This window comes from Corvus hawaiiensis, chromosome 12 (assembly GCF_020740725.1).
Source record: "Corvus hawaiiensis isolate bCorHaw1 chromosome 12, bCorHaw1.pri.cur, whole genome shotgun sequence".
Classification (NCBI taxonomy): Eukaryota; Metazoa; Chordata; class Aves; order Passeriformes; family Corvidae; genus Corvus; species Corvus hawaiiensis.
In genome coordinates, this window is record NC_063224.1 from 1,263,274 (window position 1) to 1,286,616 (window position 23,343).

A 23,343-nucleotide genomic window follows, 5' to 3' on the forward strand; every position below is an offset into this window, starting at 1 on the left:
TCATTCCCGCTTGGGCTGAGGGAAGTGTCAGGCACAGCCAAAGGCATGAGTGGAAGTTTCCCCCTCCTCTGCCTGTGCTTGGCTGAGAGGCAGCAAAATGCTCCGGTGTAGCGGGAACTGAAGCTTTGAGGAAGCACGAGCAGCTCTAAACCGGCTCCCTGCCCTCTCCCCAGCTCCTGAGCACCTGTGAAGAACTTGACCCGGAGCTGGGAGCCACCCTCCTGCACTTCTCACGGCCTGCTGTGGACATGGAGCTGGAGGAAGAGCTGGAACTGTTCTGAGGAACACACCCAGCCCAACACCCCCATTACACCCAGCACAAGGAGCCACCTTTCGCACCTGGGCCATTTTTTTCAAATTACTTTGTAAATAATTTATTACAAGCATAACCATGAAGCTCTTGTTACAATAAAAAGTAGGTTACAAATTTTCAGTTTAGACTTGCTTTGGGAATCATAATTATGTTGTTGTTTTTTTTTTTTCTTCTTTTTCCAAAACAAAATGTCTCCTGAAAGTTGTCCCACTGTCCTCTGTCCCCCTTGAACCCCCGAGGGCACCTCTGTGCAGGCAGGGAACAGTCGTGGCCAACTTGGTTTCTACAACGTGTGCGTGGGGCTGGGGACACGAAGGGGTGCTGCCAACGTCCCCTCCCCTGGGATTAGACACTCTTAGTACAACACTGCTGAATCAGACGTGAGCATGGAAACCACTGCATGAGAACAAGCCTTTTCTGAGCAAGCTGAAGCTAATTCCACGGAGTTCTTTGGGAGACTAAAACGTAGATTAAAAATCTCCACTGCCGTACGGCTTCTACGGGGCTGGGCTGGGCACGCGTCCCCGGCCCCTCAGGTGGGCTCGGGCTGTGCAGTCACTTCTGGCTTCACCGCCTGGCCTTCCGCAGTCCCTGAAGTAGTGAGGAGGAGGATGGGCTCTGGCTCCAGCGGCTTGGCTTTGTCCTGAGTCTGGGTCAGAGGGTGCACCATGGACATGTGGACGTTGAGGTTATGGGCCTTCTCGAAGCGCTTCCCGCACTGGTCGCAGGCGAACTCCAGCTCCGCCTCTGCTTTGTGTTTGGTCATGTGGTACTTGAGGGAGGCGCGCTGGCGGCACTGGAACCCACAGATCTCACACCTGCCGAAGGCAAAGGGGGCTCAGCACCAGCCTGGTGCTGCCTCACTCAGCCCAGGGGAGAGCGCTGGGGCTGGAGCAGGCGCTGGGGATGGACATTTCATTGAATCACAGAATCCTGCAATGGTTGGGGTTGGAAGGGACCTTAAAGCTCATCCCATCCCACCCCCTGCCATGGGCAGGGACACCTTCCACTATCCCACATTGCTCCAAGCCCTGTCCAACCTGGCCTTGGACACTTCGGGGATGGGGAGTCCACAACCTGTGCCAGGGCCTCACCATCCTCACAGGAAAGAATATCTTTCCAACATTCCATCTAACTCTGTCCCCTGGCAGTGGGAAGCCACTCCCCCTTGTCCTGTTACTCCAGGACCTTGTCCCAAGTCCCTCTGCAGCTCTCCTGGAGCCCCTTTAGGCCCTGGAAGCAGCTCTGAGGTCTCCCTGGAATCTTCTCCAGGCTGAACACGCCCAGCACTCCCAGCCTTTCCTCATAGCAGAGGTGCTCCATGACCCTCTCCTCATTCATTCCGTTTAAAGTGATCCAGCCAGGATGCTGCCAGCTCCAGGCAGGGTTTGTATCCCAGAATTACTGTGCCAGGGTCAGTGACTGATCCCTTTGCTCCCTGGTGGAATCACTTACTGCAGGGGCTTCGCTCCCGAGTGCCGCATCTGATGGACCGAGAGGTGTTTGCGTTGCTTGAAGGTCTGCCCACACTCATCACAGATATAGTTCCGTACCTCTGCCACGAGCAACAGGAGAGAGGCATGGATTCTGCTGCATTCCTGGAATGTGCCCCGCACACGCAGCTGCCCACGCTCCCTGCGGGAGTCTGAACCCCTCCCCTGCCTTGCGTTCCTCTGTGTGCCCCTTGTTCCATTCACAGGCCCACGTGAGGTGCCACCCCCGCCCAGAGCCTCAGCACCTCCAACCGTGGTGCCACGAGGTGCGGGGTGTCTGTGACCTGTCACCTGCTGGCACACACCTGTGTGGATGAGCTTGACGTGCCGCTGCAGGTACCGGTCGATCATGAACACCTTGTTGCAGCCAGGGTGAGGGCAGGGCCTCTCCCGCACCTCCTCGTGGTGCTCTTTGATGTGTTTCTGCAAAGCAAGGACAGAGCTTCTGTCAGGGAGCAAATTGGATCCCTGAACACCGAGACCACCATGTGAAAAACCAGGATTTGCATCCCGATCTACCCCTGGCAGCAGGGGCTTTAGCCAGACATTGTGGAGCCTGTTCCAACGGCAGTGAGCCAGTGGCAGGAGGAACAGGGAGAGCCAGAGCTGACTGGAAAAGGCCAGGACTCCCAGCAGGCTGCTTTTAGTGACTGACTGCCTCCTGTAGAGCAGGGCGGGGAATTAAACCCATCAGGGATCCTCTGCTCACATGGAAGTGGCTCCGGAGTACTGGGAGCCACCAGTGTGGGACAGGAGCAGAGCCCGAGCTCACCTTCATGCCATCAGCCCCTCTGTAGACAGCGGTGCAGCCCTGGTAAGGACACTTGTAGATGGTGGGCAGCTCCTCCCTGCAGGCAGAGGTGTGTGAGGTGGTGTGGGCGTGGGGCTGCAGCCCGGTCCAGCCCTGCCAGACCCTCTCCTTACCGTTCACATTTGATTTTTTTTTTCCAGCCTGGCTTAGGCCCTGGCTTCTTCCTTATTTTGGGCTCTTCCACCTTCTTTGCTTCTTTATTGTCACTTTTCTTGCCAGAAACCCTCCAAGAAAGAACCAGGACAGTGGTTTAAGACTTGATCTTGGTTTTAGACCCACCTAAGTGTCCCCAGTTGTTACAGCTGACTATGACTTGGCAGAGCAGGAGCACACACAGCCCCAGGCAGATGAGCTGGGCTGTGGCTGTGCCAGGCTGGGGATGAGGGATGCGGCCCAGCTTTAACCCAACGGGGAGCTTGGGGGCACCTCCGTGGCCCCCAGGCAGGAATGTGTAGGGAGCAGAGCCATAAGGAAAGAGATGTTGGCCCTGTGGGGGTGGGCACCCGCCCCCCCACCCACCCCGAGAGCCCCTTACTTCTTCTCGGGGTAAGGCTCGAAGGAGTCATCTGAAGATTGCACGTTTCTCTTCTCGCTTTCATCATCGCTCAAGAAGTCCCTGAGAGAGAGAAGTTGCCCTTTACCAACGTGACCTCGGGCTGACCCTCAGCACCAGCAGTTCCCCATTCCCAGCACATCCATCTCCCCCACGGCACAGCACGGCGGCCGCTCCACGTGTTCTCCTCCCCGTCCTCTCCCCGAGCAAACACAGCGCCGGTGAACCCAGCAAAGACCCAAATCAGGACCTTTTAGGGCTAAAACTCTGCAAGAATAATCAAACCACTGTCAGGAGAACAAAAAAACGGCTGTTACTGAAAGGATCTATTCATGGGTGAGGGATGTGGTTGCCGCTTCCTCTACCGGGAAAAGGAATTTTGTGGAGCAAGAACGTCGCGTAATTGTCTGGCGCAGGTTAATGAAGCTGCAGGTCATTCTGTGTTCCCTCAAATGTAACAGCCACATTTGGATTTTTCTTTTTCCTCCTTTTAGGCCTTAAGCCATACAAGAAGCAATTAATTCCTGAAGACAGGAAATAGGCAATAAATTGTTGCTGCCCTTTTAATGTGACAGCTGACAGGCTCAGCTGACACTGGAGTCACTCTGCACTTGGCCCTTTAGACTCGGAACGCCTGCACTTGTGTATTTACAGCCCCATTCCAAACACCTGTGTTGGACTGAGCCAAATCCTTGCTCACAACGGACCGTGGAGCTGCCAGGTCCCTCCCGCTTCCCTGGGAGCAAACGGGGTGGTTTCTCCTCGTGCCACCCCGTGCCTGCATTCCCGCTCCCACTGCTCTCCCGCAGCCCCAGCCACGGAGGGAACTGCCCGGGGGTTATGGGGCTGGAGCAGCATCTCCCAGCACGGCTCCTTCCCCAGCGCAGAGAGGGGACAAAACAGGGCCAGGATTGCTGGAAGCAGCCGACAAGCACGGAGCACACGTGTGTGCAAACCCCCCAGAGCACAGGAGGGAGCTCAGAGCCTCAGAGCCACGAGCTCCACGGTGGCTGCGGCAGAGCCACCGCTCCGAGCCCCCACGCTGGTGGAAAAAGAGCTCTCTGGGTGGGGGAGTTCACACTGGCAAAGAAGACATTTAGGCTATTTTAAACCCACTCTTCTCTCACCCCTCAGAAAGGTCACTGAACTCGTCTTTTACCCGCTCATCCGACGTTGCAGACAGAACCTGCTTCCCACTCAACTGTCCTAGGGAATGAAGGAGAACACGGTGCGTTACAAGGAAAAGCAGCAGACCCATGTCGGCCGAGGAGGAGCCGACTGCTCCGGGTGCACTTGCGTGGTCACACCGTGGGGAACACATGCTCCGTGGCAATCAATGACTGTTTAAACCAAACTGTCCCCTCTGCCCAGAAATGGCTCTCCCTGTGCTCCACCTTGACCCTGCAGCTCCCAGGAGCAGCTTTTGGTTCCTCCTGTGACACCCATAACTGACAGACTTGTCCCTAGGCAAGTCCCAGCTGCCATTCCTGTATCCAGCAGCGGACATCTCCCGTGGGTGTGGGAGCTAAGCACAGTCCCCCTTCTGCAACTCAAAATGGGTGTTAATTCCTCACTTCTAGAAGTGGCGTTTGGGGCAGTTCACCCAGCAGTTTTCCTTTAGGGACAGAAGGGGATCCTGGGATTCAGCATCAGCTGCTGTGGAGCAGGGAAACCCAACTTCAGGGTCAAGCCGAAAGAAACATCCAGCAAACAGTGCTGGGGAACCAGTGACCATCCTGTACCTCTGGAAAGAGCACGGCAGCAGGGTCTCCCCTCTATCAGAAGGGGAACAGCACACAGAGCCAGCAGGGTGACCCCGTGTTCCCCTGTCCCTTCTGCATGGCTCAGCGCCCTCCTCCCTGATCAGAGGCCAATCGCTGAGCACTGCCCAGAAGGATCTGCGCCCTCCTTGAGGAACAGCAGTCTCCAGGGAGAGGGCCCAGCCCCTTGTTGCTCCCTGGGCCACCTCTCCAGCTCCCTGTCCTTCCCCAGGAGGGAGATCAGGAAGCAAACCCCTTACCTGTGGCAGTGCTCAGCGGGGAGACGGGCTGCAGCAGGGCCTGCTCCCGGACGGAGGCCGCGCTGTCCAGCTGCGAGGGAGACGGGTCTCTGTCCTGCGGCGGCTCGTTCTCCACATTCAGTGGCACCGCCGTGGTCCCTTTGTTGGCGGGCTGCTGGCAAGGAGCTGTCCTTACTGGAGCGTGCTGGGCTTTGGGAGCAGGAACAGCCTCGGCATTGTCCGCCCCGGCCCCGTTGTCAGTCAAGCGCTGCTGCGCCGTGCCCTTGCTCCACTCCCGTTTGACGGACAGGGCGTTGTCGAGCAGCACGGAGCTGCAGTCCGAGTCCGTGTCCATGACGTAGTCGTGGCCGTCCCCGCAGCCCCAGACGGCGCGGATGATGCCGCAGTACTCGGAGGAGAGCACGCTCCGCAGCCCGGGCACCGAGTCGCAGCTCCCGGCGTGCGTGTGCGTCCACGTCACCAGGCTGTGCAGGCACTGCGGGCTGGACGTGATCAAGTCAACTGGCCAGGGGAGAGGCAGCACAGTCAGGCCTGGGCACGGGGGGGATGGGGATGTGGATCTGCTCCCCCCAGGGCTGCCCCAGAAAGGCAGGTGGGAGCCACCCCAAGGGGCTGCACCCAGAGGGCTGGAGCAGGGCAGCCCCAGCGCCTGCCAGGATCACAGAACCACTGAGGTTGGAAAAGTCCTCTGAGATCCCTGAGTCCAACCTGTGACCAAACACCACCCTGCCTGACCAGAGCACTGAGTGTCACATCCAGTCTTTCCTTAAACACCTCCAGGGACAGCGACTCCACCACCTCCCTCCATCATTTGCTTCACAGGGTATTTCCAATTGTCCCCAGTGCCTGACAGCAGCTGGGACAGGCCTGGCACTGCCACCCAAATCTGCTCTGCCTGCTCTTCCCACCCTGAGGTGAGCCTGTGCCTATCTGGCCCAGCTCAGGAAGGTGAAGATTCTCCTGGGAAGCCAGAGGGAGGAAGGAGAACCAGCCCTATTGAAGGACACCAGAACCCTCCTGCATGTGGTCACTTCTCAGCACCCATCAACCCCAGCCCTCCACTGGTGGCGTGGCAGAAGGAAAAGGGGAGTGAGCACTCACCCAGGCAGGAGGCACCTCCTTCCATCCCCGGCTGCGCCTCGACCTCGCTGCTCCTGCAAAAACCAGAGTGGCACAGTGGGATTTGAGGGTCATGGAGGGACCACGTGGCAACACATGGCACCGTGCTGCTCCCGGGAGGCAAGAAAGGCCACGTACTTTCCTTTGGACTTGGCGTGGCCCGTGGGCGAGGCATTCACCCTCTGGATGAAGGTCCGGAGGACGCTGCGGCACTTGTAGAACTGGGCATGGCATTTCTTGCAGACGAACTGTGGCAGCGCGGGGTCCTGCCGCACCGCCACGCCCACCAGCCGCTGGAAGTCGGCGAAGAACACCTGGTCCACGCGCCGCTGCTTCTCCGAGTTCTCCCCCAGCACGGGCACCTTCCCGAAAGCATTGCGCAGGCTCCGCGAGGAGAACTTCCCGTGGCACAGGCGGCAGTAGCCGGTGCTCAGGGCTCTGCCGATTCCTGCCGAGGAGGATCGAGCGTGGCTGCTGAGGAATGGCACTGATCCACCCAAAGGTGCTCCCCTTCCCTTCATCCCAGCTGCCTCCATAGCCCCGCCTTCAGCAAAGCAATCCAGGAAAATCCAGGCAGGAGAAGACCCTTCTGACACCAGCTGACCCAAAATCACCCTTTCTGGCCCCACTGTCCCAGTGGCAGAGCCTCCTCTCTGCTGTGGTGTTCCCAGGCCTCTGCCAATGCCATCCTTTGGTTTCAGCAGTTCTTCCCCTTCCCCGGTGTTTATCTCCCAAGTATTTACAGCTGGCATTGTGTCCCTTGGCTGCCCCAGTGCTGGCTGTCCCATTCCTCAGCTCCCCAGTAGCACCCTGGAGTGGGGCAGCAGCTGGGGACATGCAGCTCCCAACCCGGAATAGCGGGGCAGGATGAAAAGTGTCACCCAGTTCACTGCCCTGTGGCGTTCCCGCTCTGTGGAATAATTTCCATCCCTCCACTGCACCCCAGCAGTGTGAAGGGAACCCTAAGCACAGCCTCCTCCCGGCCCTGATCCAGCCCAGCCGTGCTCCGAGCCCTGGGGGTCTCACCACAGCCCGCGGGGGTGGTGACAGTGGTGGTGACAGTGGTGGGACAGGGCAGCAGCTGCTGGGGGAGTGTCTTGGGGGGGACCCGAGTCCCCGTTTGTGAGTGCCCCGTGAGCCACCCGCCCTCCCGGGGCAGCGCCGGTGTCACAGCACCCAAGGGAGCCGCTGGAGATCCCGCTTATCTCCTGCCCCAGCTGCAACACGCGCGGATATCAGCCACCCCAAAGCGGGATGGCAGGAAGGTCCCAGTCACCCCAAACAGGATGGCGGGAGTGTCCTGACCACACTCAAACCGTGACGGAGGGAGGGTCCCGGTCACCCCCAAACCGGAGCAGGCGGTGGCCGAGCACCCCGAAATAGCGGGAGATTCCCCCGCTCTCCCTCCCCGGGTGCCGAATTCCTCCTTGCTTTGCCGTTACCGGCACCGGGATGTTCGGTGTTTCAGGGGGGAAGAAACTCCACACAAACGGGCCGGTTCTGACCTGCCCCCGCTCGGCACCGAGCCCCGGGACGGGAGGTCTGACCCCGGCAGTGCGGAGGGAACCCCGCCACACCAAGGGCTCGCCCATAGCCGGTCCTCGCAGCCCGTCCCGGTGGCGGCCGGTCCCGCCGGTGGCCCCGCAGCGGCTCAGGACCCGGGGAAGCGGCTCCGGCCGTGTCCCCGCTCCCCCCGCCCCGGTCCCCGCGCTCGGGCCTCACCTGCCTCCGGTGCGCAGGCGGCGGCCGCGGGGGGCTCGGCGGGCTCGGTGCCGCGGGCGGCCGTGCCGGGGGTCCGGCGGGGCGCGGGGGGGGCCCGGGGGCCGCCCGGGGCCGCCAGGAACCGCCCGCGCCGATCGCGCTTCATCGTCCCCGCCGGGCCCGGAGGCTCCGCCCGCCCGCAGCGCCCCCGCCGGCCGGGGGGACCCGCCGCGCCCGGTCCGTCCCGCCGCGCTCCGGGCGGGCCCGCGGCCCCAGCGCGCCGTTCCGGGCGGCCCCGCGGCCATGGCCGCGCCGGGGGCCGGCGAGGGGCCCGCGCCGGGCCGGGGGGCCCGCGGGCTGCAGGGAGCCATGAGGGCGGCGAGCGGCGCCCTGGGCATGGACAGCGCCGGGCGGACCAGGGTGAGCGCGGGCACGGCCGGGGAGGGACCCCCGGGCACCGCCGCATCCCCGGGACTGCACCCCCGGGGCTCGCCCCGCGCCCCCGGGCTCAACCCCCCCGTCCCCGGGGCTGCATCCTCGGTCTCCTCCTGTATCCCTGTGCTCCTTTTGCATCCCCGGCTTCTCCTGCATCCCTGGGCTCCCCCCGCATCGCCGGGGTGCGTCCCCCGGTCTCGCCCCCAGCCGCGGGGCTGCACTGCCGGTCTCATCCTGCATCCCGGGGCTCAGCCGCATCCCGGGGCTCCCCCCGCATTCCCGGACTCACGCCCCACTCCCGGGGCTGCATCCCCGGTCTGACCCAGCACCCCCGGACTAGCCCCGCACCCCCGGGCTCCCCCCGGCTGCCGTTTGGACCGGGACCCTGCGATCCCCCTGGGGGTTCCCGAGCTCCCCCAGCCCCGGGAGTCCCTGCTCAGCCCCCCCTTTGGCAGGAGGCCTACGTGGAGTACCTGAAGAGCATCACCCTCATCGCCCAGGCCCTGCAGGAGGAGGCGGCAGGGACGGGTAAGGCAGGACCCCTTGTCCCCCCCGCGGAACCATGGGGTCGGTGGAAGTCCTGCAGTGACCTCAGCACCCCCTCCCCACAGAGAACAGCGAGGGGGTCACGCCTGACACCCCAAAACTGCTGAAGCTGGCGGAGCAGTGCCTGGAGAGGGTCAAATCCATCGCAGCGGCGCTGGGTGAGTGAGGGGTGGGGGTCCCGTTTTGGGGAGCTGGGTGCCCCCCCAGGGCCAGGCTGGTGGTGAGGCACAGCCCACCTGTCCTGCCCCCGTCTCCAGGGAAAGCCCAGGTGAAACCGGCTGCACAGGAGCGGGGTGGGGGCCCCACGCCCCTCTCCAGGCACCGCCGGGTCTGCTCAGATGAGGGGGGGAAGCTCTCGCCATTCCTGCCCCCGGAGATCTTCCAGAAGCTGCAGATCGCTGAGGCACAGAGCGCACGGAAGTACGGGGGGCTTGGGCATGGGAGTTGGGACACGGGGACTGGGACATGGGGCTGAGACAGAGAGGGGTGGATCATGGGGGGCTGATGTGGACTGGAATGCAGGGGCTGGGACATGGGAGGCTCAAACACAGTGGGTGGGACATGGGGGGTTCAAACTTGGGGGGTTTGGGACACAGGGTCTGGCAAGAACTGGGACACAAGGACTGGCAGTGGCCCCATGCCCGCCTGGGGGGTCATGGGGCAGGATGGGGTCCTGGCACATGTCCTGTGGCCTGTCACGGGTGCTGAGGCCGTTCCTACAGGGAGCTGACGCCGCTGGAGGAGGCCTCTCTGCAGAACCAGAAGCTGAAGGCGGCCTATGAGGCGCGGGTGGCACGGCTGAACCCAAGCCAGGCCGTGCAGAAGACATCCCTGGCAAGTGGGGGGCTGGGGAGGGGCTGGGAGCCGCATGGAGCCGGCAGCCAGGCAGGGAGAGGGTTCCTGGGGGATCCCCCACTCCCCACTGCTGGCCACGGGGTGTGGGTGGATGTTCCCAACGCTCCTCCTGCTCCGCAGACACTGTCCCTGCAGCGGCAGATGATGGAGAACCTGGTGATCGCCAAGGCCCGGGAGGAGACCGTATCCTTCCCAGCGGGATTGCTCCAAGAGCTAGCTCCAGCAGAGCCTCTGCCCTGTCCTGGGTGTCACCGACCCCACACAGGCCTCTGGGGTCCCAGCTGGGGGGATGGAGGAGGGCGAAGGGCAGTGGGTGAGCACGGTGGTGGCTCCGGACCCTTAACTGTGCCTGGCCCAGCTGCAGCGTAAGATGGAGGAGCGGCGGCTGCGGCTGCAGGAGGCGGCCAACCGGTGAGTGGGGATGTCACCACAGGGGCCCTGCGCTGTGGGGACACTCAGCAGTGCGCTCACTGGCCCGGGGTGTCCCCAGGAGGTTCTCCAGCAGCGTGGCCCTCACCCCCGAGGAGCAGGAGCAGCGAGCACTCTACGCTGCCATCCTTGAGTATGAGCAGGACCATGTGAGTGTGGGCCAGGGGCTGCTGGCAGGCTGGAGGCTGTGCCGTGGGGCAGGAGGCTGTGCCGTGGGGCAGGGTGCCGCACCTTCCCCATGACCAGCCCTGGACACTCCCCAGGACTGGCCGAGGCAGTGGAAGGCGCAGCTGAAGCGGAGCCCGGCGGATCTCTCAGTGGTGTCAGGGCTCTTCTCCTGCCTCTTGAGGTACTGCCGGGGGTGGGCACGGTCCTGCCAGAGCGAGGGGGCTGCGGCTGCTGCCGGTGCCCCCTGCCCACCCCGTCCCTCTGCCCACAGCTGCCCCGAGCACCCCATCACGCAGCTGCTGCGGCGGCTGCAGTGTGCGGTGTACGCCCGGCTCTACCCCGCCGTCAGCCGCGGCCCCGCCGACGCTTCCCCCGCCTCCCCCTCGGGCCTCTCCTTCCTGTCGCTGGACGCCGGGGGCTCCTCGCTGCCCGCCGAGCCGGGGGGCCGCCGGCTCCGAGCGTCCCGCAGCCTCCACTGCATGTTCTCGGTGCCCGAGCACGGCCCGGCCGCGCTGCGGCACAGCCAGTCCACCACCACCCCCCTCGCCGACAGCGGCGCCCCGGGGCCCGCCGAGCCCCCCGAGACCCCCCGGGAAAGCTCCTTCGAGGACCTGGAGCGGTTCCTGGCGTCCCCTGAGGGCTGGGCCCCCGCAGAGACCCCGGCCGGCCCCGGGCAGGACACGGCGCTGCCGGAGCTGCTGAAGGGCGTCGTGAGGGACATCCACAACGCCATTGGTGAGGGAGTGGGGGGCAGATGAGGGCTGTCTGTGGGCTCTCCTGCACCCCGTTATGACTCGGGGCACAGGGTGGGCAGGATAGGAAGTCCCAGTGTGGGTAGGACAGGGGTCCCAGCTTGCTCTGTGACTTGCCCTTCCCAGACAGGCTGCTGGCTCTGACTCTGCTGGCCTTCGAGGGGCTCGGTACTGCCGCCGGCAAGGACCAGTGCCTGGCCTGCCTGGAGGAGGCCTTCTTCCCCCCACTCTGGGCCCCTCTCCTGGCCCTCTACAGGTACCGTGACCCGCTTTGGAGGGTCTGAGACCCACTGCTCCCTTCCTGGCACCCCCCTGTCACCTCTGTGCCCTCAGGACCGTGCAGCAGCCCCGCGAGGCGGCCCTGGCGCGCAGCATGGAGCGGCACCGGCACGCCAGCCCCGCCGACATGGGGCTGGCCTCACGCCTCTTCCCGCCCACCCCCGGCCGCCCCGCATACGCCTCCGCCGTGCAGGACCTGCGCCTCATCCCGCTGGAGACCTGTCCCCGCAGGAAGCTGGAGTGCATCGGTGAGCGGCGGTGGCGGCGCGGGGCGGGGGCCCGGGGCTGGCGGTGACCCTGACGCTCGCCCTGTTCCACAGTGCGAGCCCTGCGTGGCATCTGCGAGTGTGCCGAGGAGTACTGCGGCACCCGGGACGCCCGGAGCCTCGCCACGGCCGCCATGTGAGTACGGGAACAACGTCCCTCGGCCAGACAGAGCGGAACAGGGAGCGTGGGGAGTATGGGGCAGGTGTGGGGCTGGGGGCTGCTGCGGCCGGTGCAGTGTTGGGGCACCAGTCCCTGTGGCCACCATGGCTGACGAGTCCCTGTTGTCACAGCGGGGCAGATGACCTGCTGCCCATCCTGTCCTACGTGGTGCTGCAGACGGGGTTGCCCCAGCTGCTCTCCGAGTGCACCGCCCTGGAGGAGTTCATCCATGAGGGGTACGTGCCGGGGTGCTGGGCCATGCAGGCAGCCCTGGGCTCAGGACAGTGTCACCCTCCCGGGATGGGGGTGGCAACAGCAGCTCCTGGGAGCGCAGGGCTGAGGGGTGGTGGCTGTGCTGGTGTCCTGGTCACGGCAGTGTCACAGCCATGACGGTGCGGTGCTCGTGCGGTGCCTGGGTTGGTGTCCCGGTGGTGCCGGTGTCCCAGCGGTGGCAGCCTGGCGCCCGTGGTGGTGTCCCGTTGGTGACAGTGTGATGCGTGTGGGCACAGGTACCTGATCGGGGAGGAGGGGTACTGCCTGACGTCCCTGCAGAGCGCCCTGTCCTACGTGGAGTCCCTGCAGTGAGGAGGGGGCGGCGCGGGACCCCCACAGCCCCGGGCAGGTGCTGACGCCCCCTCCCCGGGTCCTCCCGCCCTGCAGGGGGCGCTGTCCGCGGTCTCGGCCCCGCCCCGGGGGCGGAGCCACGGGCGGCACGTGCGTTCCGGCCCGGTGGGCGCGGAAGGGGAACGGGGGGGGGGAAGCGAGCGGCCGGACCGGCAGGTGGGGGGAAACCGGGACCGGGGCGGAACCAGGGGCGGGTGGGAACACCGGGAGGCCTCGGGGGGGCGAACAGGGGGAAGCAAGGGAGTGACACCGGGGGGACCGGGACCGGGGAGGTGCCGGGGAGGCCTCGGGTGAGCGGAGTTCCGGGGCTGAGGCTTTGGCGGGGGTATCGTCATAGGTCTGGGAGGGGGATGCCAGGGTGGGATCTCACGCTGCTGTACCCCCAGCATGTGTGCAGGCTCGGCGCTGCGGCAGGAGCAGCGGCAGGAATACGGGCAGGAGTTCCGGCAGGAGTTCCACCGGGAGTACCGGCGCTCGCTGCAGCGGGAGTTCGGCCCCGCTGGGACCTGCCCCGACCCCGCCGTGGCGGAGCGGCTGCGGCAGCGGCTGCAGCGGGAGCCGGCGCTGCTGGGGGCTCTGCAGGAGGACGCCCTGGCACTGCTGGCCCGGGGGCTGCGGGACCACCCCGACACCGGGCTGGCGCTGCAGGGCCTGGCCGGCGCCTTCCGGCTGCTGGAGCTGGCGGCCGTCAACCTCTACCTCTTCCCGTGGCGCCGGGAGTTCGGCACCATCCAGGTGAGGCCCTAAGGTGGTAAGGGGATGTCGTGGGAGTACCCAGACAGCTCCAGCCACGCCTCCCGTTGTTCCTTGCAGACATACTCCGGTGCTTACGTGCACCTGCTGCGCCCGGCGCTCCCCGAAGCCGACCTGGTGTGGAGTTTGGGCCGACTGGGCTACGAGCGGCAGGACCGGCACCGCCTGGCTGTGGCCCGGTTGCCCCCGGGGCCCACGCTGATTGCTGCCGCTGTCGGCTTCCTCGCCTGCCGCCTGGAGTGTGAGATCCTGGCGGAGCTGGCGCTGCGACTGCCGCGGCCCCGCGCCGAGGAACTGCTGGAGGCGCGGCATCGGGCCGCGGGGGTCAAGGGGCACCTGGAGATGCTGCAGGACCCGCGGACGCAGCGCGGGGCAGCTGCTGACTGTGGGGACAGCGTAGATCTCTACCAGGAGATGCCAGCCAGCCCCGAGGACACAGGGGGCAAGGACACAGCTCCCCCAGCGCTGTGGAGGGACCCTCAGGATGTGCCCAAGAGGGGCTGGGGACGCTGCGATGGTGCGCTTGGGCCGGAGCCCGTGCGCAGCGCTGATCTGGACACCTCCTCTCACCTCTTCCCAGAGCAGGAGCCGGTGGGGACCGGCAGAAGTCCCCAGGTGCTGGGGGAGCACCGGGATTGCCCCCAGGATGCCCCAGAGCTGCCGTGCTACCAGCTGCACTCGTGCCTGCACCGGGGCATGCTGCCCTCGTACTGCTGCAGCACCTGCCGGCAGCTGCACGCCGGCGGCTGTGCCACGGGCCGCGCCTGCCGCAGCCGGCACCGCGGCCAGGAGCTGCGCGGGGAGCGGCAGCAGCGGCTCTGGCTGCAGCGCACGGAGCTGGACATGCTGCTGGCTGAGGGCTCTGCACCCTGCTCCTAACACGGCTGCTGCCTGCCTGCCAGGAAGGGAGGGGCACGGCCACCGCGTGGCACAAGGACACCGGACTCATCAGCCCCCGAGACAGCGGTGCCTGGGCCCTGCTCCAGCCCGGGCACTGCTGCTGTAAATTATTCAGTGCATCAGTAAAGTGGCTGCCTCAGCATGGGCTGTTCTGTCCTGGTGCGGGGGACCAAGATGCCTGGTCCAGGGGCAGGGTCTGCAGTGATACCTGACAGCACATCACCCTACAGGAGCAGCTCCCACCTCCCATGAGAGTGGGAGCCGGGATCCACTTAAAGGTAGGCAGAACCTGGGCTGGCATGGAGGTATCCTTGTCCCTAGGGAGGAATGTGTGAGACAGAGGAAGGAGAGCAGAGCCACAGCTTCTCCCAACCCTGCTGGCACCAAAGGATGAGGTCACTCCCTCCTACCATTGCCAATTCAGATACTTTTAATGATGGCAAAGTCGGGGTTGCCCCCCACAGACAGCACAAGCCAGGACCCCTGTGGGACAGGACCGGCCCTGCCAAGCCTGGGCATCCCCAGGCCCCATCTCTCCTCACTCCCGACCCTGGGGCCACACTCGCCCAGCCCCAGACTGGAGCCTGCCCCATCCCACACAGGGAGATGGTTTTGGGAGCCGTCCTGGGAATGGATGGAGCCCGTGGCACTGGCCAGGACTATTGGGCTGAGGGAATCCACCTCAGCCAGGACACATGGTGCCTGTTCCCATGGGACAGCTCAGGGCTTGCTGCGCTTGGCCTGGCTCTCCATCCCCGTGCCGGCCGCCCGCTTGTTCCGGTGGTGTGGGAAGGTGGGCATCAGCTCCGGCTCACAGGCTGTGAGGCACAGAGAGGTGTCAGCAGGGCCCAAAGCCTCCCAGTCCTGCCCTGCCCTGCCCCAGGACAGGGCGGGGGGGGGGTACTTACGCAAGGGCTTCTCCTTGAAGTAGGAGCTCTCCAGGCAGTCCTTGGCTGTGGCCCTGTGGGGGGCACAAGGGCAAGTGGAAGGGACTACCCCAGCCTGGGGGACAGCGTGGGGCAGGTTCCCTGCCCTACCCACCCTGCATCCTGCCTGGCTCTTACCTTTTCTTGGGGTCATACATGAAGAGGAAGTTGAGCAGTCGCAGCCCAGCCTCTGAGAGCCAGGGGAACCTGTGTTTCAGGTTGTTGTAGGGCTGTTTGCGCAGGGTGTACTGGGTGGCCAGCGGCAGCTTGGAGAACCCCTGAGGGAAACTGCATGTGAGGAGGGGCCAGGGGAGCAGCCAGGGAGACAGGACTGGGAAGATGGGCAGGGAGCTCTCACCGGCCAGATGTTCTCGTTGGGTGTCCCCAAGAGCTGCACGATGAGGTCGATCTGGTGGATCTCGGAGGTGCCCGGCAGCAGCGGTTTGTGTGCCAGCAGCTCGGCCAGGATGCAGCCAGCAGCCCTGCGGAGCACAGGAGCCTTTCCAGTGACCCCCCGCAGTTTGCAGCCCCCCAGCTCCACCCAGGCAGCCTCAGCACCCCCCTTACCACATGTCGATGCTGGTGGTCTGGGTCGTCATCCCCAGCAGCAGCTCTGGTGCGCGGTACCTGCACAGGGGACGCTTGGTGGCAGAGCCAGCACGAGCCCGTCCCGCTGGGAGGACCCGCCCCGGCACCAGCCACTCACCACAGAGTCACCACTTTGGGGGTCATGGGCTTGGGGGGCATCCCGTAGGTGCGTGCCAGGCCGAAATCAGCTGCAACAGAGAGTCACAGTCAGGAGGGAGCCCAGCTCTAAGCTCCGGGCACGGCTGGAGCGGGACGCAGGTGCCGGCACTCACCTATCTTCACACAGCCTTTGTCGGTCATCAGCAGGTTGGAAACCTTCAGGTCCCTGTGGGAAATGGAGCAGCTGGAGGTGAGAGACCGCAGGGAGAAACCAATCCCATCATTCCATGGCCTCCCTACCCTGCTGGTGCTCCCACATTGATGGGCAGCAAACCCCCACCCGGAGCTGCTCCTGATGGTGCCGCTTGCTCCCAGCACATGGGAAGCGTCCCCAGACACCCCTTTGTCCCCACAGCTCCATCCTGCCGCTCCCACCTGTGGATGATGTAGTTCTCATGGAGGTACTGCAGGCCCTTGAGAACCTGCAGGATGATGCACTTCACCTGGGGACAGAGGACAGGAACTGTGACCGCTGCAGGAGCAGCACTGGCTAGACAAACCCCCACAGGCCAAACCCACTGGGGTGTCCTGCAGTCCCTCCACCCCTGTGTCCTCCCAGGGGGTTCTGGGTGGGCATTTTCTCCCAGCTCTGTTTCCCTGACAGTTTGCTCCAGCCCCAAATCCAGCCTGGAAAGTCCCTGGAGGGTTCACTGAGATTCAGCAAATCAGGCTGCATCAGAATCCCTGGCATCCCCCACCTCAAGGTCTAGGGAGCCCCTCACAGTGCCCACATATTTTGGCAGGAATGGCAGCACCCTCTCAGGGGTGCTGGACCCAAATCCTGCTGCACCCCATACCTGAGCCTCTGAGAAGGGCGTCTGCATGTTCTCCAGGAGACTGGCCAGGTCCTGCTCGCAGTATCCCATCACCAGGAAAATGCTGTTGGAGACAAGACAAGGTCAGAGCCTCCCCCAGGACAGATTTGTCTGCTGAGGTGGCTCAGGGCTCCAAGGAGGTCTGGAAGGCAGAGGGAGGACACACAGGGGACTCTCACCTCTCCAGGTGGTTTCCCACAACCACTTCCTTCAGTTCCACAATGTTGGGGTGCTGGAGCTGCAGGAGCAGGGTGATCTCCCGCAGGCTGCTGATGGGCATTCCTGGGGGAGGGAGGAACAGCCGTGCTGCAGGAACGGGCTGGAGCCAGAGCCAGGACAGAGCAGCCCCTGCTCCCCCCCTCCTCCATTACCATCTTTCTCGTTGTCCATCCGCACTTTCTTCAGTGCCACCGTCTCGTCCGTCAGCGTGTCCCGGGCACGGTCTGGGGGCAGCACAGGCTGCGTTGGCACCAGGACACACACCTGGGTTCATCCCGACCCCACCTCGGCCCCCCAGCCCAGCCACAGGGGTGCAACTGGGTGAGCTTCAGGCCCCTCCCGACCTGGGGATCCCAGGGACCCGTGCTGGGATTCTACACGGGGGAACGTCTTCCCAGTGCCAGAGGGCAGGGATGGATGGGATATCGGGAAGGAATTCTTCCCTGGGAGGGTGGGGAGGCCCTGGCACAGGGTGCCCAGAGCAGCTGTGGCTGCCCCATGCCTGTAAGCGGCCAAGGCCAGGTTGGACGGGGCTCGGAGCAGTGTGGTCTAGTGGAAGGCGTCCCTACCCATTGCAGGGGGTGGAACGGAATTAACTTGGGGGTCCCTTCCCGGTCCCGCGTGGCCGCAGCGCACCGGGAGCCGCCCGCGCCCGGGAGGCACTGCCCGCACTCACACACGATGCCGTACGTGCCCTCTCCGATCCGGTTCAGCTTCTCAAACTCCTTCACGCTGCGGCACCGTCCCAGCTGAAACCAAAGAGCAGCGTCCAGGCGGTGCCGCCTCGACGGTTCCTCACCGGGGACCACCCCGCCGGCCCCGAGCCCTCTCACACCCCCGGGGACCCGCTGCACTCACCCGATCGGCTGCCGAAACCTCGAAGAAGCCGTCGCCCCGCAGTCTCCGGAGCCGCAGGGGTTCCAGCTCTGGTTCGGCCGGTGCCGGTGCCGGCGCCGGCGGCGCTCCCGCCTCAGCCGCTGCCATGTCCGCCATGGCGGGTTCCGCCCCGCGCACGCGCACTATTATCCCCGCCGGCCCCGCCCACCGCCAGGCCCCGCCCACATGCGTTAAGCCCCAAGCAACCGTTGCTAGGGAGGGACCAATAGCGACCTTGCCCGGTACGGCCCCGCCCCGTTTGGCCCCGCCCCCTCCCCGCCGTGTGCCCCCGCCCCTTCGCGGCCGACGCCCCCCAAGGCCTTCCCGCTGACCACGTGACCTCCCCGCCCCGGCCGCGAGTCTCTCGCGAGGTTCCGCGCGCACAGCCCGGAAGCGGCGGCGGCGGCACCCGGAAGCGGCGGCGGCACCCGGAAGCGGCGGCGGCACCCGGAAGCGGCGGCCGGCAGGATGGACGGTACCGGGGGGTTGGGCGGTACCGGGGCCTCCCGGTGGGGCTGGGGCGGGTCCTGAAGGCTGGGGCTGGGGGTGGGGAATCGGAGCCAGGACTGGTGGCCGGGATGTGTGGGCGGGGTCCCCGGTCACCCGGTCCCGGTGGTGTCGCTGAGACTGTGCTTTCCTTCCTTTCCAGACACGCTCTTCCAGCTGAAGGTGAGGGCAGCGGAAGCCCTTCCGCCTCCTTTCCGTCCCGTATCGCTGGTCCCGGGAGAGCCCCGGGGTCGGTTCCGCCCGCTGGCTCGGCCTCATCGGGGCTTCTCCGGCGGCGGGGCCGTCACAGGAGGAGGCCCCGGAGTGCGGGGGGGACCGGAGGTGCCGCGGGCAGAGGGTCGGGCAGCCGTGGCTAGCGAGAGGTGGGCTGGGACAAGTGGCACTGGCACGGTGGCACAAAGGGGAGCGGCTTCCCAGTGCCAGAGGTCAGCGATGAATGGGATATTGGGAAGGAATTGTTCCCTGTGGGGTGGGCAGGCCCTGGCACAGGGTGCCCAGAGCAGCTGTGGCTGCCCCTGGATCCCTGGCAGTGCCCAGGGCCAGGCTGGATGAGGCTTGGAGCAGCCTGGGATAGTGGGAGGTGTCCCTGCCCAGGGCAGGGGTGGCACTGGAGGGGCTTTGAGGTCCCTTCCAGACCAACCCAAACCATTCCGTGACTCTGTCCCTGGCCCTGTCCCGCTGTATCCCGGCGCTGTCCCGCTCTCCTCCGCAGTTCACAGCGAAGCAGCTGGAGAAACTCTCCAAGAAAGCCGAGAAGGACTCCAAGGCCGAGCAAGCCAAAGTCAAAAAGGTGGGTGGGGCTCATCCTGCCGGTGCCCAGCGCTGCGTGGGGTAGCTGGAATTCCCTCCTCCCGCCATGCAGGAGCAAGAAAGGGGCGGATCCGCTGCCCAGCCTGCACTCCTGCACTGCCGGGGGAATGTGGCACATCCAGCAGCAGGAGGGGTGTTTATTCCCACTCTGGGGCATTCCCAGCTCTGGGGTCACGGGAGAGCTGTTTCCTGCTGGGAGCCCCCAGTCTGAACCCGTGGGGGCTTCTCTGAGCGTGGGTTCTCCGTGTGCCAGGCCCTGCAGCAGAAGAACGTGGAGTGTGCCCGGGTTTATGCCGAGAATGCCATCCGCAAGAAGAACGAGGGGCTCAACTGGCTCCGGATGGCGTCCCGGGTGGATGCTGTGGCCTCCAAGGTGCAGACAGCCGTCACCATGAAGGGGGTAAGAGCCTCCAGCGGGGCTTTGGGAGCTCCATCCCCGCATGAAGCTTCCCCTCTCGGTGCCTCCAAGCAGCACAGGCTGCCCCGTCCCCCACAGCGACCCCGCTGAGGCTCCTGCTGGTCCTGATGCCTTTTCCTGCTCTTAAAATCAAGAGTCATACACGGTTAGAAGGGGAAAAGGGATTTTACCTTGGTGTTTATTTTAAGGATCCTTAGGTGCACACGTCCAGGTCATATGCATCGAGATGCACCCTGCTGAGTCTATCCCCAAAGATCTGGTATCACATTATAGGTGTTACTAATTAGCAGATCTATCAAAGATTCCCCAATGAGAGGCTCAAGTGAGCCCCCCTCCCTAAGAAGCCTTCCCCTGGATGGTTCTATCTTGGTTTACAGAATGTGTTCTGGAGAGGACCTTGGGGTCTGGGGCACATTGATCTTTAGCTATGAAGCTTCTAAAATGTTGAGTCTCTCAGCTTGACAAACAAGTCCAAGAATGTAGGCAAAAAGCACTGGGAATACAGAAGTTGTAAAAAGGTATAACAGGGGTATAAAAGAAAAGGCAAAAAATCTTCATGGCATCAGTCTCAGACAGGTTCATCCTACCCGGGGAGGCGTCAGGACAGCGCTTGGATTCATCTGCACCCCTCAGAGCCTTCCTTAAGGAATCTCCTCTTGCAGGTGACGAAAAACATGGCACAGGTGACCAAGGCCCTGGACAAGGCCCTGAGCTCCATGGACCTGCAGAAGGTGTCGGCAGTGATGGATAAATTCGAGCAGCAAGTGCAGAATTTGGATGTTCACACGTCGGTGAGTGCTGGGCATCCAGGAGAGAGAGGGTGGGACGAGGGTGGGATCCCTGGGCCGGGCAGGGTGACAGGGCTGTGTCTGTCCCAGGTCATGGAGGACTCCATGAGCTCGGCCACCACGCTGAGCACGCCGCAGGAGCAGGTGGACAGCCTGATCGTCCAGATCGCCGAGGAGAACGGGCTGGAGATCATGGACCAGCTCAGCCAGCTGCCCGAGGGAGCCTCGGCCGTGGGGGAGAGCTCTGTCCGCTCCCAGGAGGACCAGCTGTCCCGGAGGTTGGTTCTCTCCCAATTCCTGGATGGTTCCAGTGCTTCCCAGGATCCCTCACTGGCATGAAGGGAAGGAGTTGGCCCTTCCTGGGGGGCTCAGGGGGATGAGCCCCGTCTGTTGTGTTTGGGCAAGTCCCCAAGACTGTGGGGCCACTTTGGGCCTTGGGAGGGGGTGGGCCTGGTACTGGGCAGGGGCAGGACAGGCCCCCCAGCCCCACACTCACCCTCGTGCAGCTGCTCTGCTCAGGGAGTGCCTGGCACTGCCCTGCCAACAGCTCTGGAACTGCCCCTGCTCCCACACAGCCACCACGGGGCCACCTGGGGACAGCCCCGAGGCTGTGGCATGGGGACAGCCTGGGGAGAGGGACCAGAAGAGAAAGAGGAGTTGGGAAGCCATTCTCCACAGCACCTCAGCTGTGTGAGTTCACCCCCAGCCGCCGTGGTTGCGGCTCCAGGGCAGGATTTCGGGGAGGTTCCTTGGCAGAGGAGTTCCCTGGACACACTGGCTGCAGCTGCCCCCGAGCTGTGGCTGTTCCTGCTGCCCTGACCTCACTCCCTTCTCCCGCTCTCCCCTCCAGGTTGGCTGCCCTGCGGAACTGAGCTCTCCCGTGGACGGCACCGGTGGAGCGGGTGCAGGAGCCGGGACCCCCTCCCACAGCCCCGGCCGGCCCTGCCGCCGCCCCACAACACGTCCCCATTTCCCCCCCGCCTCGGGACTCTCGTGTGGGGGTGGCAGCCCTTCCCCGAGCAGGTGGCAATCCCGGCAGGAGGGAACGCGGCCGCTCCCGTGGCCGAGGAACGCTGTGCTGGACTGGGGGGGCTTTGTTCGGAGGGTGCTGCTGGTGGTGCCTGGCAGAGCCCCACATCCCGCTGCTGATGGAACACTAAGGGGACTTTCCTGGTCTCGGGATGCTGCTCCCCCAACTCCTGTGTTGTTCCCTGTCCCTGCCCGGAGCTGAGCTGTGGGCTGAGTTCCTCGGGAGCTGTTTGGGAGGAGCAGGAGAACCCGCGGGGTTCCCAGTCTCTGGCGGCGCTGCGGGAAGGACCCTGTGCCTGGCTGTGGATGTGGGGAGGTCGGTGCCTTGCAGGAAGGGGCGGTGACACCGGGGTGTCCCTTCCTCCGCTGTCACTGTCCCTGTGCCCTTTGCTGCTCTGTGTCCCGCCGGGCCAACACCCCCAGCCCCATACCACGAAGTGCCCTTTGGAACACCCTCCCACCCAGCCCTGTGCGTGTCAATCCACACATTCCCCAGGCACTGCCAGCTGGAAATGGTTATCCCGGCCCTGGCTGCCAGTTTGGACCAGTGAGGACCCGTGTCCACCACTGGGAGCGGATTGCAGCAGCTGTGGTGGCTGCAGACACGTCCCCAAATGTCCCCCTGCCGGGTGGGTGTGACAGGGAATGCAGAACCATCCCGGGAGCAGCTCCGTCTCGATCCTTGTGCCTCGTCCCTGGATATCCTCTGTCCCCTCGCTGCTGGCGCCGGGCTGGGGGCGGGGGCTGCTCGCCGCGTCCCCTCTCGCCGCTTGTCCCTTGTCACCTTCGCCTGGGGCTGGAGCTGTTTGTGCCCCTCCCGCGCGATCCCCGGCACCGCGGAGCTGCTGGATTGCTGGAAGCTCTCCCGGAAGGAAACGCTGTTTCCTTTGGGTCTCCCAGGAGCAACTTTGACCTCTGGGGGATGTCATGGGGGCCACCTCCCCGGCACAAACACTTCCCGCTGAGTTGTTTTTCCCGAGTTTAGTGGCCTTGGAGCGTGTGGCTGGTGACACAGAGCCTTCCTCCCCACCGAGGAGGAGGAGGAGGCGGCTTTGGTCTACAGCAGAGCACTGGATCTTGTGCCACCTCCCGATGGGCCGGGCGGGCAGCTGGGGGACCCTGGAGATTTGTGCCTGGCTCCCGGCTCCCTGCACGGTGTCCCCGTGGGACCGGGGGCTCCAGAGCTGGCCCCTGTCCCTCTCCCCGGGCTCTCTCTCTCTGGTTTCAGTGGTGATTTTTTTTAAAGTTTGTCTTATTTGCCTTCTTTTTCCCCAAACCGTGTCCATCCCCTTGTGTGGGTTTAAATAAACAATCTCTGAACACCTCAGTGTGTGTTGGGGGTGTGGATGCAGACGGGGTCCGTGGGCCCCATGGTCTCACCCTGTCCCCTGCCCTGCGACAGGACCTGGTGCCAAGGGGCTGCCCTGGAGCTGAGGGGGAGGAAGGGGCTGCTCTTGTTCCCACAGCCTCTGCCCATCCAGGAGCTGGGAAGTGGCTCGGGGTGCCCGCTCTGGGGGTGCTGGAGGACAAGGACAACCGCCTTCCGCCACTGCTGCCACTTCTGCAGGGACCTGTCCCTCTCCTGTGGCCGGACCGGGGGGACCAGGGTGAGCAGGAGCTCGGAGCAGCTGGAGCCCAGCTCCCCTCCCCATTGGAGTTGGGCCAGCCCAGCTCCCTGCACCGTTCCACAGCCCTCGTGGGGACAAGCCGGGCACCCCGGGTTTGTCACCGCACCGAGGTGGCACCGCACCCATCCTGCCATCAGCACCTGCCCACGGCAGCCTCACTGCCAGGGACGGGGCTGCGGGGGCGAGGGTGCAGCCTTCCCTGTCCCCATCCCCTCGCTGTCCCCATCCCTTCCCCGTGCCGGGCTGGCAGAAGGGCCCCGTGCCTCAGCCAAATCCCGAATGCCACAGGAAGATGGCTCTCCTTCTCCTGCCTGTTCGCCCGCCTCCGCTCCGAAGACAGGCTGTTCCTGAATGTGAGAGGAAATTGCTAAGGAGATAATTAAGTAGCCAATTAATTAGCTAA

The 23,343-nt window shown here is 64.6% G+C and overlaps 6 protein-coding genes across 8 annotated transcripts in view; 4 read left to right on the top strand and 2 right to left on the bottom strand.

Moving 5' to 3' along the window:
* FANCA (FA complementation group A) overlaps window positions 1-438 on the top strand; it is a 32,703-nt gene extending 32,265 nt beyond the window's left edge. For 2 of the 3 annotated variants that reach the window (XM_048316792.1, XM_048316793.1), the window contains exon 43: window positions 174-438. In XM_048316792.1, coding sequence (XP_048172749.1) covers window positions 174-281 — 108 coding nt within the window. In that variant the 3' untranslated portion in view covers window positions 282-438. The remainder of the gene's footprint in view (window positions 1-173) is intronic. The other variant, XR_007206369.1, reaches the window with a different exon arrangement.
* On the bottom strand, window positions 348-7,848 carry ZNF276 (zinc finger protein 276). Its single transcript, XM_048316794.1, has 10 exons — window positions 6,448-7,848; window positions 6,292-6,344; window positions 5,191-5,691; window positions 4,298-4,376; window positions 3,153-3,233; window positions 2,731-2,841; window positions 2,579-2,654; window positions 2,112-2,229; window positions 1,769-1,868; window positions 348-1,131 (listed from the first exon to the last, which is right to left on the bottom strand). Exons 1-10 carry the CDS (start codon window positions 7,095-7,097, stop codon window positions 846-848), a joined length of 2,055 nt encoding a protein of 684 aa, XP_048172751.1. The 5' UTR covers window positions 7,098-7,848; the 3' UTR covers window positions 348-845.
* Window positions 7,849-8,313: 465 nt separating this feature from the next.
* On the top strand, window positions 8,314-13,001 carry VPS9D1 (VPS9 domain containing 1). The gene is made up of 16 exons (XM_048317088.1): window positions 8,314-8,430; window positions 8,901-8,973; window positions 9,057-9,149; window positions 9,249-9,411; window positions 9,714-9,825; window positions 9,967-10,029; window positions 10,205-10,257; window positions 10,337-10,424; window positions 10,539-10,624; window positions 10,715-11,178; window positions 11,322-11,451; window positions 11,529-11,722; window positions 11,795-11,876; window positions 12,032-12,136; window positions 12,410-12,522; window positions 12,911-13,001. Exons 1-15 carry the CDS (start codon window positions 8,314-8,316, stop codon window positions 12,483-12,485), a joined length of 1,899 nt encoding a protein of 632 aa, XP_048173045.1. The 3' UTR covers window positions 12,486-12,522; window positions 12,911-13,001.
* SPATA2L (spermatogenesis associated 2 like) lies at window positions 12,912-14,156 on the top strand. The gene is made up of 2 exons (XM_048317089.1): window positions 12,912-13,259; window positions 13,338-14,156. Exons 1-2 carry the CDS (start codon window positions 12,912-12,914, stop codon window positions 14,154-14,156), a joined length of 1,167 nt encoding a protein of 388 aa, XP_048173046.1.
* A 428-nt stretch (window positions 14,157-14,584) lies between these two features.
* CDK10 (cyclin dependent kinase 10) lies at window positions 14,585-17,895 on the bottom strand. Its single transcript, XM_048316777.1, has 13 exons — window positions 17,743-17,895; window positions 17,561-17,633; window positions 17,037-17,108; window positions 16,845-16,947; window positions 16,648-16,729; window positions 16,226-16,293; window positions 15,964-16,016; window positions 15,810-15,879; window positions 15,671-15,730; window positions 15,462-15,585; window positions 15,242-15,381; window positions 15,086-15,138; window positions 14,585-14,995 (listed from the first exon to the last, which is right to left on the bottom strand). The coding sequence occupies exons 1-13, from the start codon at window positions 17,875-17,877 to the stop codon at window positions 14,898-14,900; spliced, it is 1,131 nt and encodes a 376-aa protein (XP_048172734.1). The 5' UTR covers window positions 17,878-17,895; the 3' UTR covers window positions 14,585-14,897.
* A 290-nt stretch (window positions 17,896-18,185) lies between these two features.
* Window positions 18,186-22,639, top strand: CHMP1A (charged multivesicular body protein 1A). Its single transcript, XM_048316778.1, has 7 exons — window positions 18,186-18,235; window positions 18,410-18,429; window positions 18,980-19,057; window positions 19,331-19,477; window positions 20,158-20,286; window positions 20,374-20,561; window positions 21,134-22,639. The coding sequence occupies exons 1-7, from the start codon at window positions 18,229-18,231 to the stop codon at window positions 21,153-21,155; spliced, it is 591 nt and encodes a 196-aa protein (XP_048172735.1). The 5' UTR covers window positions 18,186-18,228; the 3' UTR covers window positions 21,156-22,639.
* The last annotated feature ends 704 nt before the right edge of the window (window positions 22,640-23,343 follow it).